The sequence below is a fragment of the Hoplias malabaricus genome, chromosome 5, assembly GCF_029633855.1.
Source record: "Hoplias malabaricus isolate fHopMal1 chromosome 5, fHopMal1.hap1, whole genome shotgun sequence".
Taxonomy (NCBI): Eukaryota; Metazoa; Chordata; class Actinopteri; order Characiformes; family Erythrinidae; genus Hoplias; species Hoplias malabaricus.
Window position 1 is genome coordinate 1,519,729 of NC_089804.1, and position 18,556 is coordinate 1,538,284.

General features: G+C 43.2%; 1 protein-coding gene across 1 annotated transcript in view; it reads left to right on the top strand.

The window, feature by feature from the left end:
- The first annotated feature begins 1,899 nt into the window (after positions 1-1,899).
- The window catches only part of txk (TXK tyrosine kinase), a 27,005-nt gene continuing 10,348 nt past the window's right edge, over positions 1,900-18,556 (top strand). Inside the window, exons 1-11 of the mRNA XM_066671515.1 lie at positions 1,900-1,951; positions 8,944-8,992; positions 9,307-9,376; positions 9,582-9,775; positions 12,212-12,271; positions 12,349-12,403; positions 12,522-12,601; positions 13,813-13,940; positions 14,319-14,393; positions 14,861-15,032; positions 15,635-15,848. Coding sequence (XP_066527612.1) covers positions 1,939-1,951; positions 8,944-8,992; positions 9,307-9,376; positions 9,582-9,775; positions 12,212-12,271; positions 12,349-12,403; positions 12,522-12,601; positions 13,813-13,940; positions 14,319-14,393; positions 14,861-15,032; positions 15,635-15,848 — 1,110 coding nt within the window. The 5' untranslated portion in view covers positions 1,900-1,938. The remainder of the gene's footprint in view (positions 1,952-8,943; positions 8,993-9,306; positions 9,377-9,581; positions 9,776-12,211; positions 12,272-12,348; positions 12,404-12,521; positions 12,602-13,812; positions 13,941-14,318; positions 14,394-14,860; positions 15,033-15,634; positions 15,849-18,556) is intronic.

The window sequence follows — 18,556 nt, forward strand, 5'->3', positions numbered from 1 at the left end:
CACTCTCTCTCCCTCCTCTCTCGCTCTCTCACTCTCTCCTGCCTGAGTCAGAGAGTCTTAACTCAGCAGATTTGCTGAGAAAACAAACACACTTCCTTATCCTCGTCCTCGACCCCATCCCATCCTCGTCCTCACAGAGAACACACACTCGCTCACACACCTCTGAACTGGGCTGGGTTCCTGAGTTTCTGAGCACTTCAGGTGTGATTATGAGTTGTGACCTGTATGCTTTTCTTTTCTGCGGTGGAGGAAGGTGCTCTTTAGCCGCTCTTCGCTGCGGGACACTGCCCAGTGTTTCCCAACAACGGGAATGTCCACCTCCACATCATGAGATGAAACTGTGTAATCACAAGACCCTGAAGAAATGTGTGTGCAATAAGCGAAGCCCTTTCGAAACGTCCTCTCTCTCTGTCTTCTTCTGAAATGTTCATCTGCACGAAGGCTTTGGGGAACATGACCACGAGGTCAAGGTGCTGACCAAGCCTCCAGACACCACAGATCTCAGTCTGATTCAGCGTCTGTGGGACGTGCTGGAGAGACAAAGCAGAGCCAGCGCCACTTCGCAGTTTACAGGACGTAAAGGATCTGCAGTGGGAGTACGAAGGGGATCTGTATAATGAAAGGCAGGTGGTTTTAATCTTATGGCTGATCTATGTGTGTGTGTGTGTGTGTGTGTGTATGATTAGGAACACCTACCTCATATCTACCCTCACTGTACATTCTCTCAGCTCCACTGACCACACAGGAGCACTCTGTAGTTCTACATTTACAGACTGGTGTGGCTCTGCATACTTTGTTACCCCCTTTTTGTGGACAGAGCACCTGTTCAGAGTTCTGTGGCTAATCTCACACCCTCTTTACACCCTCTGTCCAACAGAGGGCAGCCTTTACCAAACTCAGCAGCACAACCACCAGAGTGTGTGTGTGTAACTGTGTCACTCTGTTTAGTAGTAAATGTGTGTGTGCATGTGTGCGTGTGTGTGTGTGAGAGAGAGAGAGAGAGAGATCAGAGTAACCAGACGTCCTCCTCTAAAAGCCCCTCACAGAAAGTGAGGACAGTAGATGGTGGGGGACAGTGGACAGTGGAGGTGAATGGAACCAGACGTCCTCCTCTAAAAGCCCCTCACAGAAAGTGAGGACAGTGGACGGTGGGGGACAGTGGACAGTGGGGGACAGTGGACGGTGGGGGACAGTAGATGATGGGGGACAGTGGGGGACACAGGGCTGGTGTCTGACTGTAGTTGGAGAAGGGGGTGGTGTATAAACCCAGACTTGGTGGAGAGGGACGTGCAGGACGCAGGGATTAGTCGTGATGTCCACTGTATTCTCCACAGAGACTCTGTAGATGGAGGAGAGGGAGTAAAATGGTGGGAGTGTGGTGGAGACGTGAAGACGCCTGGTTCCATTCACCTTCACTGGAGAGAGATCTCCTCCTGCTGCAGCCCTGAGCTCATCACAAAGGGAGTAAAACCTATTTTTCTGAAGTGGAAAGAACATAGAGGAGCTGAGGCCCACGCCCACCCCCCGGGCTCTGGGCTGTGGAACGGTGTTCTCTTCAGGGACAGAGCTCCATTGGGTTCCTCCGAGAAGAAACACAAGAGGAGCCTGTGTCCACAAAGTTCTGTCCATGTCTGTGGTAAAATAAGTCATGGTTTGTTTCCATGCTTTTAACCTGTGTGTGTGTGTGTGTGTGTGTGTGTGTGTGTGTGTGTGTGTGTGTGTGTGAAACACTATCTCTCCCATCAGTCATACATTTTTGTCTCACATCCTGTGTGACGTCAGCATGGTCTGTATGTGTGTGTGTGTGTGTGTGTGTGTGTGTGTGTGCTGCATCCTACGTCATCCTTTTCCTCTGAAGGCCCCCACGCACACACGTATACACAAACACACACACACACACACAGAGTTGTTGAATGTGGAGCTCTGACAGCTGCATAAATGATCCACTCCAGTAAGTACCTGATAAGAATGCGTGTGTGTGTGTGTGTTATTGTGTATTTGTTTGTTATTTTGTGTGTGTGTGTGTGTGTGTGTGTGTGTATCACCTGAAAAGAGATTTATTTGACGCTGTTTCTAAATTCAATCAGGTTCCTTAAAGGATCAATCACAGCTTGGTTCTCCATTATATAGATGATTTAAAACCAGTTCTCCAGCTCTAGAACGGTTCTAACATGGTTCTAACGTGGTTATGTAGAGAAACACTGCTTTTTACTGCTTTTTAAGTCCCTCAGAGCCTTTTATTCACACACACATTAACAAGCTGTGTGACTGAGACCCACTATATCGTGACATAGATTTCGTGTGTGTGTGTGAGAGAGAGAGAGAGAGAGATTTACCTGTATTCTGAAGTGTTTTTATAGTCCCCCTCTCCCCTGTGTGTATTCACTGATTTCACTGATGGAGAGACGTGAGGGATTTGCAGAGACCCTTGACTCTAGCGAAGGACAGAGCCGTGGACCGAAGGCTTTCCGTTAAACCATGGGTTGGTTTTGGAGAGTTTTATCCGCCTCCACTTTCAGGAGAGAATGTAGGTTTTTAGACGAGACTCTGGAACACTGCTGTGAAGATTTGATGGCGTAAACGTGTGAGAGGAGGTGCTGGTGTTGTATAAACAGCTCTGGATCTCAGCTCCAGCTCCTCCGATGAGAGCATGTGAGCGACTGGCTCAGTGTGTTCTGCTCCTGATGCTGTTTTCGACCGGACTCTGGGTTTAACGCAGACGCGAGTGGAGTGTGTGGTTTAGGGACGGAGTTAAACTTTCAGAGTAACATTCATCAAGTTGCTTATGTACGAGGTTTGAAATAGAGGGGGTCTGTTTTATTGGGGGTGGGGGAGGATGCTAATAATAAAATAGTTATAAGAACGTTGTTGTGTTACGGTATCCATTGCCTCTAATGGGATTGTGACGAAAAAAAAATGGCAAAAGGCAACTTTAAAAGTTCTTTGAGCCCAGTCTGCCATCACTCTGTCACAGGGCGGCACTGAGGGGCATTCTTCATTTATCCCCATCCAGTTGAAGTGGAGCATGATGCTGTAGGTGAGACAAGGCCGAGGCCTCGAACAGGACCAGGCCACACAGGGGGAGGTGCTGGAGCGGGGTAACGTCAGGGAGAACAGCAGGGGAAGTGCCTCTCTTTACGTAAGAGAGACAGGAGAAAGGAGATCACAGAGAAAAAGGAAAATAAGGGGCTTAATAGGTTTGTGGTAAAGCAGGGGCCTAAGAGAGAGAGAGAGAGAGAGAGAGAGAGAGAGTGTCTCTGTCACAGATCCAGGGTCCTGGAGGTTGTGGGTCTGAGTCCCACTCCGGGTGACTGTCTGTGAGGAGTGTGGTGTGTTCTCCCTGTGTCTGCGTGGGTTTCCTCCGGTTGACTGTCTGTGAGGAGTGTGGTGTGTTCTCTCTGTGTCTGCGTGGGTTTCCTCCGGTTGACTGTCTGTAAGGAGTGTGGTGTGTTCTCCCTGTGTCTGCGTGGGTTTCCTCTGGGTGACTGTCTGTGAGGAGTGTGGTGTGTTCTCCCTGTGTCTGCGTGGGTTTCCTCCGGGTGACTGTCCGTGAGGAGCGTGGTGTGTTCTCCCTGTGTCTGCGTGGGTTTCCTCCGGGTGACTGTCTGTGAGGAGTGTGGTGTGTTCTCCCTGTGTCTGCGTGAGTTTCCTCCGGGTGACTGTCTGTGAGGAGTGTGGTGTGTTCTCCCTGTGTCTGTTCATTTACAGTTTTTCTCAGATTTGGTGAATTTTTTCACATCATGATGTGCATCATGATGTGCATTTCTCAAAACAGTTTGTGAAAGTCTTTGTTTTTGCCTCAAAAGCAAATATTTATGTGATTAAATTTGTTAGTGCCATCAGAATGTCTAGTCTGTGTGTCATTGCCTGTGAACAAGTCAGTCATTATACTTAGTCATGTTGTCAGTGTAATAGAATTCACTGTAAGTATGTTCTAATGGAAACTAGTTATGATTTTGATTACGTAAAGAACGCTGCACATTCTGTGGTATATCAGTTGAAACAGTATGTGTTACACACAAAACACAACCTTTCACAGAATGTACAGTTACACACTGCATGTGGGAGACTGACAGCAAGAAATTGGACTGGAATCAAATCTATGCTGTAATATTCTTTTACGGTTTTTGCCTGCAATTTGTTGACAAAAAAAATCATAGAAACTCAGGAAAAACAGACGATTGTTTGGCAGCACTCTGTAACACAAAGGAAAAACTACAAAATTAGAAACTTACTCTAAACATTCAAAATACAGTTTTTCTCACTTGCTTTAGTGCATTTATCACATCACAATTAACATTTGAACAACAGTAAGTGAATTTCTCAAAACACACTGCAAAACCTAGTTAAGAACCTGCGAAAGTGTGTCACTTGCTCAAAATGAATAGTTCATTCCTCAAAAGCAAGTATTCATATCAATGAAAGTCTCTGTGTCATCAAAATAAAAACCCCTGACACCATTGTTTATGACCAAGATGTGGTCAAATGGCTTTGTCATGATTTTATTACGACAGTTCACTCTGTGAGTGTTTTCCATGGCAAAAAAAATCAGATTATGGAGACACTACCTGAAAATGCTCAAGACAGAACTATACACTATTAGCACACACCCATTTGAAGTCTACAGTTAAGTTACACATTCATTTATCACCGACAGAGTTCATTTAACACCAACAGAGTTCATTTATCACCAACAGAGTTCATTTAACACCGACAGAGTTCATTTACCACCGACAGAGTTCATTTATCACTGACAGAGTTCATTTACCACCGACAGAGTTCATTTACCACCGACAGAGTTCATTTATCACCGACAGAGTTCATTTACCACCGACAGAGTTCATTTACCACCGACAGAGTTCATTTACCACCAACAGAGTTCATTTAACACCAACAGAGTTCATTTATCACCAACAGAGTTCATTTAACACCAACAGTGTTCATTTATCACCAACAGAGTTCATTTAACACCAACAGAGTTCATTTAACACCAACAGTGTTCATTTATCACCAACAGAGTTCATTTATCACCGACAGAGTTCATTTAACACCAACAGAGTTCATTTAACACCAACAGAGTTCATTTATCACCAACAGTGTTCATTTATCACCAACAGAGTTCATTTAACACCAACAGTGTTCATTTATCACCAACAGAGTTCATTTAACACCAACAGAGTTCATTTATCACCGACAGAGTTCATTTATCACCAACAGAGTTCATTTAACACCAACAGAGTTCATTTATCACCAACAGAGTTCATTTAACACCAACAGAGTTCATTTAACACCAACAGAGTTCATTTATCACCAACAGAGTTCATTTATCACCGACAGAGTTCATTTAACACCAACAGAGTTCATTTATAACCAACAGAGTTCATTTAACACCAACAGAGTTCATTTATCACCGACAGAGTTCATTTAACACCAACAGAGTTCATTTATCACCGACAGAGTTCATTTATCACCAACAGAGTTCATTTAACACCAACAGAGTTCATTTAACACCAACAGAGTTCATTTATCACCAACAGAGTTCATTTAACACCAACAGAGTTCATTTAACACCAACAGAGTTCATTTAACACCAACAGAGTTCATTTATCACCAACAGAGTTCATTTATCACCAACAGAGTTCATTTATCACCGACAGAGTTCATTTAACACCAACAGAGTTCATTTATAACCAACAGAGTTCATTTAACACCAACAGAGTTCATTTAACACCAACAGTGTTCATTTAACACCAACAGTGTTCATTTATCACCAACAGAGTTCATTTATCACCAACAGAGTTCATTTAACACCGACAGAGTTCATTTATCACCGACAGAGTTCATTTAACACCAACAGAGTTCATTTAACACCAACAGTGTTCATTTAACACCAACAGTGTTCATTTATCACCAACAGAGTTCATTTATCACCGACAGAGTTCATTTAACACCGACAGAGTTCATTTATCACCAACAGAGTTCATTTAACACCAACAGAGTTCATTTAACACCAACAGAGTTCATTTAACACCAACAGTGTTCATTTATCACCAACAGAGTTCATTTATCACCAACAGAGTTCATTTAACACCGACAGAGTTCATTTATCACCGACAGAGTTCATTTAACACCAACAGAGTTCATTTAACACCAACAGAGTTCATTTAACACCAACAGAGTTCATTTATCACCAACAGAGTTCATTTAACACCAACAGAGTTCATTTATCACCGACAGAGTTCATTTAACACCGACAGAGTTCATTTATCACCGACAGAGTTCATTTAACACCGACAGAGTTCATTTAACACCAACAGAGTTCATTTAACACCAACAGAGTTCATTTATCACCAACAGAGTTCATTTATCACCAACAGAGTTCATTTATCACCAACAGAGTTCATTTATCACCGACAGAGTTCATTTAACACCGACAGAGTTCATTTATCACCAACAGAGTTCATTTATCACCAACAGAGTTCATTTAACACCAACAGAGTTCATTTATCACCGACAGAGTTCATTTAACACCGACAGAGTTCATTTATCACCGACAGAGTTCATTTAACACCGACAGAGTTCATTTAACACCAACAGAGTTCATTTAACACCAACAGAGTTCATTTATCACCAACAGAGTTCATTTATCACCAACAGAGTTCATTTATCACCAACAGAGTTCATTTATCACCGACAGAGTTCATTTAACACCGACAGAGTTCATTTATCACCAACAGAGTTCATTTAACACCAACAGAGTTCATTTATCACCGACAGAGTTCATTTAACACCGACAGAGTTCATTTATCACCAACAGAGTACATTTAACACCAACAGAGTTCATTTATAACCAACAGAGTTCATTTAACACCAACAGAGTTCATTTATCACCAACAGAGTTCATTTAACACCAACAGAGTTCATTTATCACCAACAGAGTTCATTTAACACCAACAGAGTTCATTTATAACCAACAGAGTTCATTTAACACCAACAGAGTTCATTTATAACCAACAGAGTTCATTTAACACCAACAGAGTTCATTTAACACCAACAGAGTTCATTTATCACCAACAGAGTTCATTTATCACCGACAGAGTTCATTTAACACCAACAGAGTTCATTTATAACCAACAGAGTTCATTTAACACCAACAGAGTTCATTTAACACCAACAGAGTTCATTTATAACCAACAGAGTTCATTTAACACCAACAGAGTTCATTTAACACCAACAGAGTTCATTTAACACCAACAGAGTTCATTTAACACCAACAGAGTTCATTTATCACCGACAGAGTTCATTTAACACCGACAGAGTTCATTTATCACCGACAGAGTTCATTTAACACCGACAGAGTTCATTTATAACCAACAGAGTTCATTTAACACCAACAGAGTTCATTTAACACCAACAGAGTTCATTTAACACCAACAGAGTTCATTTATAACCAACAGAGTTCATTTAACACCAACAGAGTTCATTTAACACCAACAGAGTTCATTTAACACCGACAGAGTTCATTTAACACCAACAGAGTTCATTTATAACCAACAGAGTTCATTTAACACCAACAGAGTTCATTTAACACCAACAGAGTTCATTTATCACCAACAGAGTTCATTTATCACCGACAGAGTTCATTTAACACCGACAGAGTTCATTTATCACCAACAGAGTACATTTATCACCAACAGAGTTCATTTATCACCAACAGAGTACATTTAACACCAACAGAGTTCATTTAACACCAACAGAGTACATTTATCACCAACAGAGTACATTTAACACCAACAGAGTTCATTTAACACCAACAGAGTTCATTTATCACCAACAGAGTTCATTTATAACCAACAGAGTTCATTTAACACCAACAGAGTTCATTTATCACCAACAGAGTTCATTTAACACCAACAGAGTTCATTTATCACCAACAGAGTTCATTTAACACCAACAGAGTTCATTTATAACCAACAGAGTTCATTTAACACCAACAGAGTTCATTTATAACCAACAGAGTTCATTTAACACCAACAGAGTTCATTTAACACCAACAGAGTTCATTTATCACCAACAGAGTTCATTTATCACCGACAGAGTTCATTTAACACCAACAGAGTTCATTTATAACCAACAGAGTTCATTTAACACCAACAGAGTTCATTTAACACCAACAGAGTTCATTTATAACCAACAGAGTTCATTTAACACCAACAGAGTTCATTTAACACCAACAGAGTTCATTTAACACCAACAGAGTTCATTTATCACCGACAGAGTTCATTTAACACCGACAGAGTTCATTTATCACCGACAGAGTTCATTTAACACCAACAGAGTTCATTTATAACCAACAGAGTTCATTTAACACCAACAGAGTTCATTTAACACCAACAGAGTTCATTTAACACCAACAGAGTTCATTTATAACCAACAGAGTTCATTTAACACCAACAGAGTTCATTTAACACCAACAGAGTTCATTTATCACCAACAGAGTTCATTTATCACCGACAGAGTTCATTTAACACCAACAGAGTTCATTTAACACCAACAGTGTTCACCAACAGTGTGTGTGTGTGTGTGTGTGTGTGTTTGTGTGTGTGTGTGACAATGTCCACAGGTGTGTGAGTGACTGTGTCAGTGTTTGAGTGACTGGGTGAGTGTCTGAAACTGTCCTCAGGTGTGTGTGTTTGTGTGTGTGTGTGTGACTGGGTGAGTGTGTGAGTGACTGTGTCTGTGTGTGTGTGTGTGTGACTGTGTCTGTGTGTGTGTGTGTGTGACTGGGTGAAGGTGGGGGGCTTCCTGAGAAGAGCTGTGTTTCCTGTCAGTCACGTGAAGTTTACAGTGAAGTGGGTGTTTATCCTCTTTTAAAATCTTTCTCTCTTAAAATCTCTCTCTCTCTCTCTCTCTCTCTCTCTCTCTCTCTCTCTCTCTCTCCAGGTCATTCCATCTGCTCCATCTTCTGCTGCTGTTGTGCTTTGGAGACTCGGTAAGAGACTACATTACCCATAATGCACTTTATCCACTCTTTTACCTATTCATCCATCAATTTATATATCTACCATTCCATCCATATACATACATTATTCCCTATTCTTCTCTCTCTCTCTCTCTCTCTCTCTCTCTCTCTCTCTCTCTCTCTCTCTCTCTCTCTCTCTCTCTTTCTGCCATTCTCTCTCTCTCTCTCTCTCTCTCTCTCTCTCTCTCTCTCACTCTCTCTCTGTCTCTCTCTCGCTCTCCCTTTCTCACTCTCTTTCTCTCTCTCTCTCTCTCTCTCTCTCTCTCTCTCTCTCTCTCTCTCAGTACCAGTACTCGTGTGGATTTGAACCCCAGGAGTGGAGACTACAACAGGAATCAGGACTACCCCCACAGAGTACACACCCTTTCATTCATCCATTCATTTACTTATAGACCTGACCCTTCTTTTGATCTCTTCATTACTTTTCTGATTGTGTTATTAACAACACTACAGTTTACACCAGTTTACATTCAACTTTACATTGTAATGGTGTAGCTGCTTGTAATGGTGTGGCTGGTTGTAATGTTGTGGCTGGTTGTAATATTGTGGCTGGCCACAGGGGGAGCGCCTGACGAAGAAGCTGCCGCACCCTCCCCCTGATGATGATGATGAAGGAGGAGAGAAGATGAAGGTCGTGGCTCTGTACGATTTCACCGCCACCGAGAGTTCAGACCTGAACCTACGGCAGGGGGAGGTCTACACCATCTTACACCAGCAGGACCAGCTGTGGTGGAGGGCCAGGGACAAGCAAGGGTACACACACTACACACACACTACATTCACTACACAAACAGACTACACACACTACACCCACACACACACTACAGACACACACACACTACACACACACACACACACACGCACACACACACTACACACTACACACACTACTAGGGTGACCAGATCTGAGATGGTGAAAGAGAGGACACGTCTGGGGGGGGGGGTTCTTTACACCTTTATTTGCTACAAAACATAGGAATTTCTTTTTTAATTCATTCGAGAACTTACATTTCCGTTTGGTCACAGCTGCTCGAGATGAGGGTGGGTCCATGAGCTTTGCCTGACGTAAACAAGGACTACTGACGTGCAGACTGACCAATTAAATGTTTACAGAGAAGGTTATCGACCAATAACGGTAGCTCTACAGTCAGACCGTCCAATCAGAAGATTTTAGGCTACTTCACCACGCCCCCTTCTCACTCCAGCGAACCAATCGGAGTAGGAGAGGGCGGGACTAGTTTGTGAACGAAACTTCTCGAAGTTCTATGTGAGCTCTAGAAAAACAAAATCCCAGACATTTGTAAAATTCCGCCCGGACATTTTTTAAGTCTAAAAAAGAGGACATGTCCGGGTAAAAGAGGACGTCTGGTCACCCTACACACTCCACACCACTGCAGAACAAACTACACACTCCACACCACTGCAGAACAAACTACACACTCCACACCACTGCAGAACACACTACACACTCCACAACACTGCAGAACAAACTACACACTCCACACCACTGCAGAACAAACTACACACTCCACACCACTGCAGAACACACTACACACTCCACACCACTGCAGAACAAACTACACACTCCACACCACTGCAGAACACACTACACACTCCACACCACTGCAGAACACTCCCCACACTCCACACCAGTGCAGAACACACTCCACACTCCACACCACTGCAGAACAAACTACACACTCCACACCACTGCAGAACACACTACACACTCCACACCACTGCAGAACACACTCCACACCACTGCAGAACAAACTACACACTCCACACCACTGCAGAACACACCCCACACTCCACACCACTGCAGAACACACTACACACTCCACACCACTGCAGAACAAACTACACACTCCACACCACTGCAGAACACACTACACACTCCACACCACTGCAGAACACACTCCACACCACTGCAGAACACACTACACACTCCACACCACTGCAGAACACACTACACACTCCACACCACTGCAGAACACACTACACACTCCACACCACTGCAGAACACACTCCACACCACTGCAGAACACAATACACACTCCACACCACTGCAGAACACACTACACACTCCACACCACTGCAGAACACACTCCACACCACTGCAGAACACACTACACACTCCACACCACTGCAGAACAAACTACACACTCCACACCACTGCAGAACACACTACACACTCCACACCACTGCAGAACACACTACACACTCCACACCACTGCAGAACACACTACACACTCCACACCACTGCAGAACACACTCCACACCACTGCAGAACAAACTCCACACTCCACACCACTGCAGAACACACTACACACTCCACACCACTGCAGAACACACCCCACACTCCACACCACTGCAGAACACACCCCACACTCCACACCACTGCAGAACACACTCCACACCACTGCAGAACACACTACACACTCCACACCACTGCAGAACACACTACACACTCCACACCACTGCAGAACACACTCCACACCACTGCAGAACACACTACACACTCCACACCACTGCAGAACACACCCCACACTCCACACCACTGCAGAACACACTACACACCACTGCAGAACACACTACACACTCCACACCACTGCAGAACACACTACACACTCCACACCACTGCAGAACACACTCCACACTCCACACCACTGCAGAACACACTACACACTCCACACCACTGCAGAACACACTCCACACTCCACACCACTGCAGAACACACTCCACACTCCACACCACTGCAGAACACGCTACACACTCCACACCACTGCAGAACACACTACACACTCCACACCACTGCAGAACACACTACACACTCCACACCACTGCAGAACACACTACACACTCCACACCACTGCAGAACACACTCCACACTCCACACCACTGCAGAACACACTACACACTCCACACCACTGCAGAACACACTCCACACTCCACACCACTGCAGAACACACTACACACTCCACACCACTGCAGAACACACTCCACACTCTACACCACTGCAGAACACACTCCACACTCCACACTACTGCAGAACACACTACAAACTCCACACCACTGCAGAACACACTACACACTCCACACCACTGCAGAACAAACTACACACTCCACACCACTGCAGAACACACTACACACAACATCCGCTTTATATCAGCTGTGTGTGTGTTTCAGAAACACAGGCTTTATCCCCAGTAACTACGTCACAGGAGTCAACAACATCGAAGTTAATGAGTGAGTACACACACACACACACACACACACACACTCTCTCTCATCCACAGGTCTTTAACAGAGTGTTTGTTCTATAGATGGTACTGCAAGAACATTAACAGATCAGACGCTGAAACTTTACTACGACAAGAGGTCAGTACTCTCCATTCACACTGGCCACTTTATCAGAAACACCTCCCTCCACTGACACTCACTGGCCAGTATGTGTGTGTGTGTGTGTGTGTGTGTGTGTGTGTATGTGTGTGTGTAGGATAAAGACGGTGGTTTCATTGTGAGAGAGTCCAGTCAACAGAACAGTTACACCGTGTCTGTGTACACTAAAGCACTGAGGTACAACCAGCTAACCCTCACCTGTCACTACACTAAAGCACCGAGGTACAACCAACTAACCCTCACCTGTCACTACACTAAAGCACTGAGGTACAACCAACTAACCCTCACCTGTCACTACACTACAGCACTGAGGTACAACCAACTAACCCTCACCTGTCACTACACTAAAGCACTGAGGTACAACCAACTAACCCTTGCCTGTCACTACAATAAAGCACTGAGGTACAACCAACTAACCCTCACCTGTCACTACACTAAAGCACAGAGGTACAACCAACTAACCCTCGCCTGTCACTACACTAAAGCATAGAGGTACAACCAACTAACCCTCACCTGTCACTACACTACAGCACTGAGGTACAACCAACTAACCCTCACCTGTCACTACACTAAAGCACTGAGGTGCAACCAACTAACCCTCGCCTGTCACTACACTAAAGCACTGAGGTGCAACCAACTAACCCTTGCCTGTCACTACACTAAAGCACAGAGGTACAACCAACTAACCCTCGCCTGTCACTACACTAAAGCACTGAGGTACAACCAACTAACCCTCACCTGTCACTACACTAAAGCACTGAGGTACAACCAACTAACCCTCGACTGTCACTACACTAAAGCACTAAGGTACAACCAACTAACCCTCGCCTGTCACTACACTAAAGCACTGAGGTACAACCAACTAACCCTCGCCTGTCACTACTCTAAAGCACTGAGGTACAACCAACTAACCCTCGCCTGTCACTACTCTAAAGCACTGAGGTACAACCAAGTAACCCTCACCTGTCACTACACTAAAGCACTGAGGTACAACCAACTAACCCTCGACTGTCACTACACTAAAGCACTAAGGTACAACCAACTAACCCTCGCCTGTCACTACACTAAAGCACTGAGGTACAACCAACTAACCCTCGCCTGTCACTACTCTAAAGCACTGAGGTACAACCAACTAACCCTCGCCTGTCACTACTCTAAAGCACTGAGGTACAACCAAGTAACCCTCGCCTGTCACTACACTAAATCACTGAGGTACAACCAACTAACACTCACCTGTCACTACACTAAAGCAGCCATGAACAGTATGTGTTTATTACTCATTAATTGATTGCCTGGTGTGTTGTGGTTGTAATTGATTTACTGACTCTCTGATTGATGTTTATGTGGTGGTAATTGATTGATTGATTGATTGATTGATTGGTTATCAGTCCAAACATGGGGGAGGTGAGACACTACCACATCAGGACAACAGATACAGGGCAGTATTTTTTGGCGGAAAAACATGTGTTCAGCACCATCCCTGAAGTGATCCGCTACCACCAACACAATGCTGCAGGTAACTACACCAAACACCAGCAAACTACATCCAACTACCACCAAATAATACAAATAACAACAAATTAAACCAAACACTATCCACATTAAAACAAACTACAATAAAAAAACTAAGGCCCAACCTAACAACAACAAACTACAACACATCATGCCAAACTACAAACAAACTACAATTTAACTACAGCAACTTCAAACAGCACCAATCCAAAAAAGTACAACAATCTTCACCAAACAACACACAGCTACTTCAAACTGCTTCAAATGTACAGCAAACTGCACCAAACCAGAACAACTACGAGCAAACTACAGTAAACTACATTAAACCCTGAAGAGTGATGTGATGACTCTATCCCACGTGGTATATCATGTTATTGGACAGGTCTGGTGTCGAGGCTGCGGTATCCTGTCGGCCCGACGGGGAAGTGCCTCCCTGCCACTGCAGGATTCAGCTCAGGTAACACACACACACACACACACACACAGCGTGAGCGTAGAATATATAACCTATAAACATTCAGAGGCCAAGGTCTGTGGAGACCTGCTGCTCCTGCATCACTTCAGAACTGAATGACAGTGACAGTCTGTGTTCTTCTGTGAAGGCTCTTCACTAGATATCAGACCATTTCTGTGAGGATTTGATTGAATTAGTGCAACCAAAAAAGCATTAGCTGTCAGTTACTGATGTAGAGTTTTACAATAACATCATGTGTGATAAACACTTATCTACGCAAGAGTGTGTGTGTGTGTGTTTGTGTGTGTGTGTTTTGTAGAACTAATATGAGTAGTAACATTATGATAACAATGATGATGCTGATTATAATGTGCGCGTGTGTGTATGCACGTGTGTGTGTGTGTGTGTGTATGCGGATGTGTGTGTGTGTGTGTGTGTGTGTATGGGTGTGTGTGTGTGTGTGTGCGTAGACAAGTGGGAGATTAACCCCTCAGAGCTGACGTTAATGAAGGATTTGGGCAGGGGGCAGTTCGGAGTGGTCAAACTCGGGAAGTGGAGGGCGCTCTGCAAAGTCGCCATAAAGATCATCAACGAGGGATCCATGTCTGAGGAGGACTTTATAGAGGAGGCCAAGATCATGACGTGAGAAACACACACACACACACACACACACACACACACACATTCTCTGTCAGTGGAAAGTGGAGAGAGACAATGGAAAATGTGGTGAGTGAGGGGGCTGAGTCTGTGAAGCGAGAGAGAGTGAGAGAGAGAGAGAGAGAGAGAGAGAGAGAGAGAGAGAGAGATACAGACTGATGACCACTTCCTGTGAACACTCAGGAGAGCTCAGTGCGAGAGTTTACAGGGGCAGGGTTTAATATGTGTGATTTTCAAGGTGTGTGTGTGTGTGTGAGTGTGCAGCACATTTCCTCTGCAGTGTGTGTGTGTGTGTGTGTGTGTGTGTGTGAGAGAGAGAGAGAGAGGTGAGAATATGTTAGAAGTGAGAATATGAGAAGTCGCCTGTGTGAACATTTTAACCCCAGGTTGAATTCAATTTTTTAATTTGAATTATAAATAAATGCTCTCCTCCGAGGTGTTGAGCTGCAGCAGAACTGATTCTATCTGATGTACATTTGAGTATTTTTACACACAGTGCGTTTTGTGTGTGTTCACACCTGTGTTTTGTTTGATTTTATATGTTAATGTGTATAACTGTGTGTGTGTGTGTGTGTGTGTGTGTGTAGGAGGCTGTGTCACCCAAAGCTGGTGCAGTTGTATGGAGTGTGTACGGTCCAGAGGCCAATCTGTATCGTGACAGAGTTGATGGAGAAAGGAAGTCTACTCCAGGTCCTGCAGGACACACACACACTCAACACCGTGCGGCTCATCACCATGTGTCAGGACGTGTGTGAGGGCATGCAATACCTGGAGGACAACAACTTCCTGCACAGAGACCTGGTCAGAACCATGCAACTCTACTGCAACACAACTCTAACATACCTCTAACACAACTCTAATACAACTCTAATACAACTCTACTGCAACTCTACTGCAACTCAAACACAACTCTAACACAACTCTAAAACAACTCTAACACAACTCTACTGCAACTCTAACACAACTCTATTGCAACTCTAAAACAACTCTAACACAACTCTACTGCAACTCTAACACAACTCTAACACAACTCTAACACAACTCTAAAACAACTCTAACACAACTCTACTGCAACTCTAACACAAATCTATTGCAACTCTAAAACAACTCTAACACAACTCTACTGCAACTCTAACACAACTCTAACACAACTCTAAAACAACTCTAACACAACTCTACTGCAACTCTAAGACAACTCTAACACAACTCTAAAACAACTCTAACACAACTCTAACACAACTCTACTGCAACTCTAACACAAATCTATTGCAACTCTAAAACAACTCTAACATAACTCTACTGCAACTCTAACACAACTCTAACACAACTCTAACACAACTCTAAAACAACTCTAACACAACTCTACTGCAACTCTAACACAACTCTAATACAACTCTAACACAACTCTACTGTAACTCTAACACAAACCTATTGCAACTCTAAAACAACTCTAACACAACTCTAACACAACTCTAAAACAACTCTAACACAACTCTACTGCAACTCTAACATAAATCTATTGCAACTCTAAAACAACTCTAACACAACTCTACTGCAACTCTAACACAACTCTAACACAACTCTAAAACAACTCTAACACAACTCTACTGCAACTCTAACACAACTCTAACACAACTCTAAAACAACTCTAACACAACTCTAACACAACTCTACTGCAACTCTAACACAACTCTACTGCAACTCTAACACAAATCTATTGCAACTCTAACACAACTCTAACACAACTCTAAAACAACTCTAACACAACTCTACTGCAACTCTAACACAACTCTAACACAACTCTAACACAACTCTAAAACAACTCTAACACAACTCTACTGCAACTCTAACACAACTCTAACACAACTCTAACACAACTCTAACACAACTCTACTGCAACTCTAACACAACTCTAAAACAACTCTAACACAACTCTACTGCAACTCTAACACAACTCTAACACAACTCTACTGCAACTCTAACAAAACTCTAACACAACTCTAAAACAACTCTAAAACAACTCTAACACAACTCTACCGCAACTCTAACACAAATCTAACACAACTCTAAAACAACTCTAACACAACTCTAACACAACTCTAAAACAACTCTAACACAACTCTACTGCAACTCTAACACAACTCTAACACAACTCTACTGCAACTCTATTACTCTAACTCAACTCCACTACTGTAACTCCGCTACAAAATTGCTGCAACTCTGTTGGCTCTAAACTGTCCCTCTGCTGCAGATTAACTGCAACATATTGCCAGTGAAACGTATAGTGTGTAGTTTAGCTGCAACTCTGCTGCCACTTTGCTTCAACCTTGCAGCAATTTTTCTAAAACCTTGGGGGGCAGTACTAATGTAGTTTAGCTGCAATAATCCTGAACTGCAAATCTGCACAAGAAAATACATAAGTAAGTAAATATGTCAGATTTATTTGTTAAGCACTTTTAAACTTGTATTGACCAAAATCCTACAAGTAAGATTAGGGCTTATTTGCTCATTGGCTCCAACTACAGTGTAATTCATTTTTAAAACCATGTCTGTTACAGCTCAGTGGAGCGTCACAATGGTGTTGAAGCTGTTTGAAGCTGAGGGCAGGTTGTAGTCTAAAAAACAGACTGATCTCTGAATCATGAAAATACTAAAATAACTTCAACTGAGTAAAAGCTGGCAATAAAAAAAAACTTTTCTAAAAACCGAGAAGTAAAACTGTCAGTTTGGAAAATAGTCACTGACCACTATGGGCTCTACTCTTTAAAGAAGACGAGTAACTACAGCGTGTTTAAAATGTCTGGAGCCCTGCCAGTGATTAGGGAGCTATTGATGGTGATTTGAGGAGGTGGTTCCAAATATAAACATCATCTGAAGTGCAGTAGTTTTCAGCTTTGTGTTCAGCAATAAAACTCTAATATTCAACGTTGAAAAACTTTTAATTCTCGAAAAACAGGAAAATTGGAAAATGTAGACCAAAGGAGTTAAGACCAAAAAGGCTTAGTCTTTGCAATAAACATCACCCTGGTTTTTGTGAAGATTTAAGTAGGTTATTAATTGTTCTAAACAAAACTGTGGGTCTGTTATAGTCTGTTAAAGCAGTAATGGTTTTGAATGGTGCTTCTGTAGCAGACTGAACATCTACCCAGTACTCGACTAAACAACTTTTGAATACATTTAGGTTTATTGTCGTTTACCTTTTTTCCATTTCCTCTCGGCTGAGCTACAAACCCGTCTAATTTCCTGAGTGGCTTCATTTAACCAGAGCTGAGCTTTAGGTCTGAAGCTTTTATATGTCATGGGGGCAACAGTCCCAAGAACGGCTGAGCAGTTCGGATGAAATGAAGTGATTAAATCACCAACGCTACGATGGAAACACAGCCTATCAGCCTATGATCAGAGGAGCTAGACCCTTTGATGTCTAATTGGTCCGTTTTAAAGCCAGTCTGAGAGACCAAACGCACCACATCCAGGGCCTGACATGGGCAGTGAACATGAATATTAACACT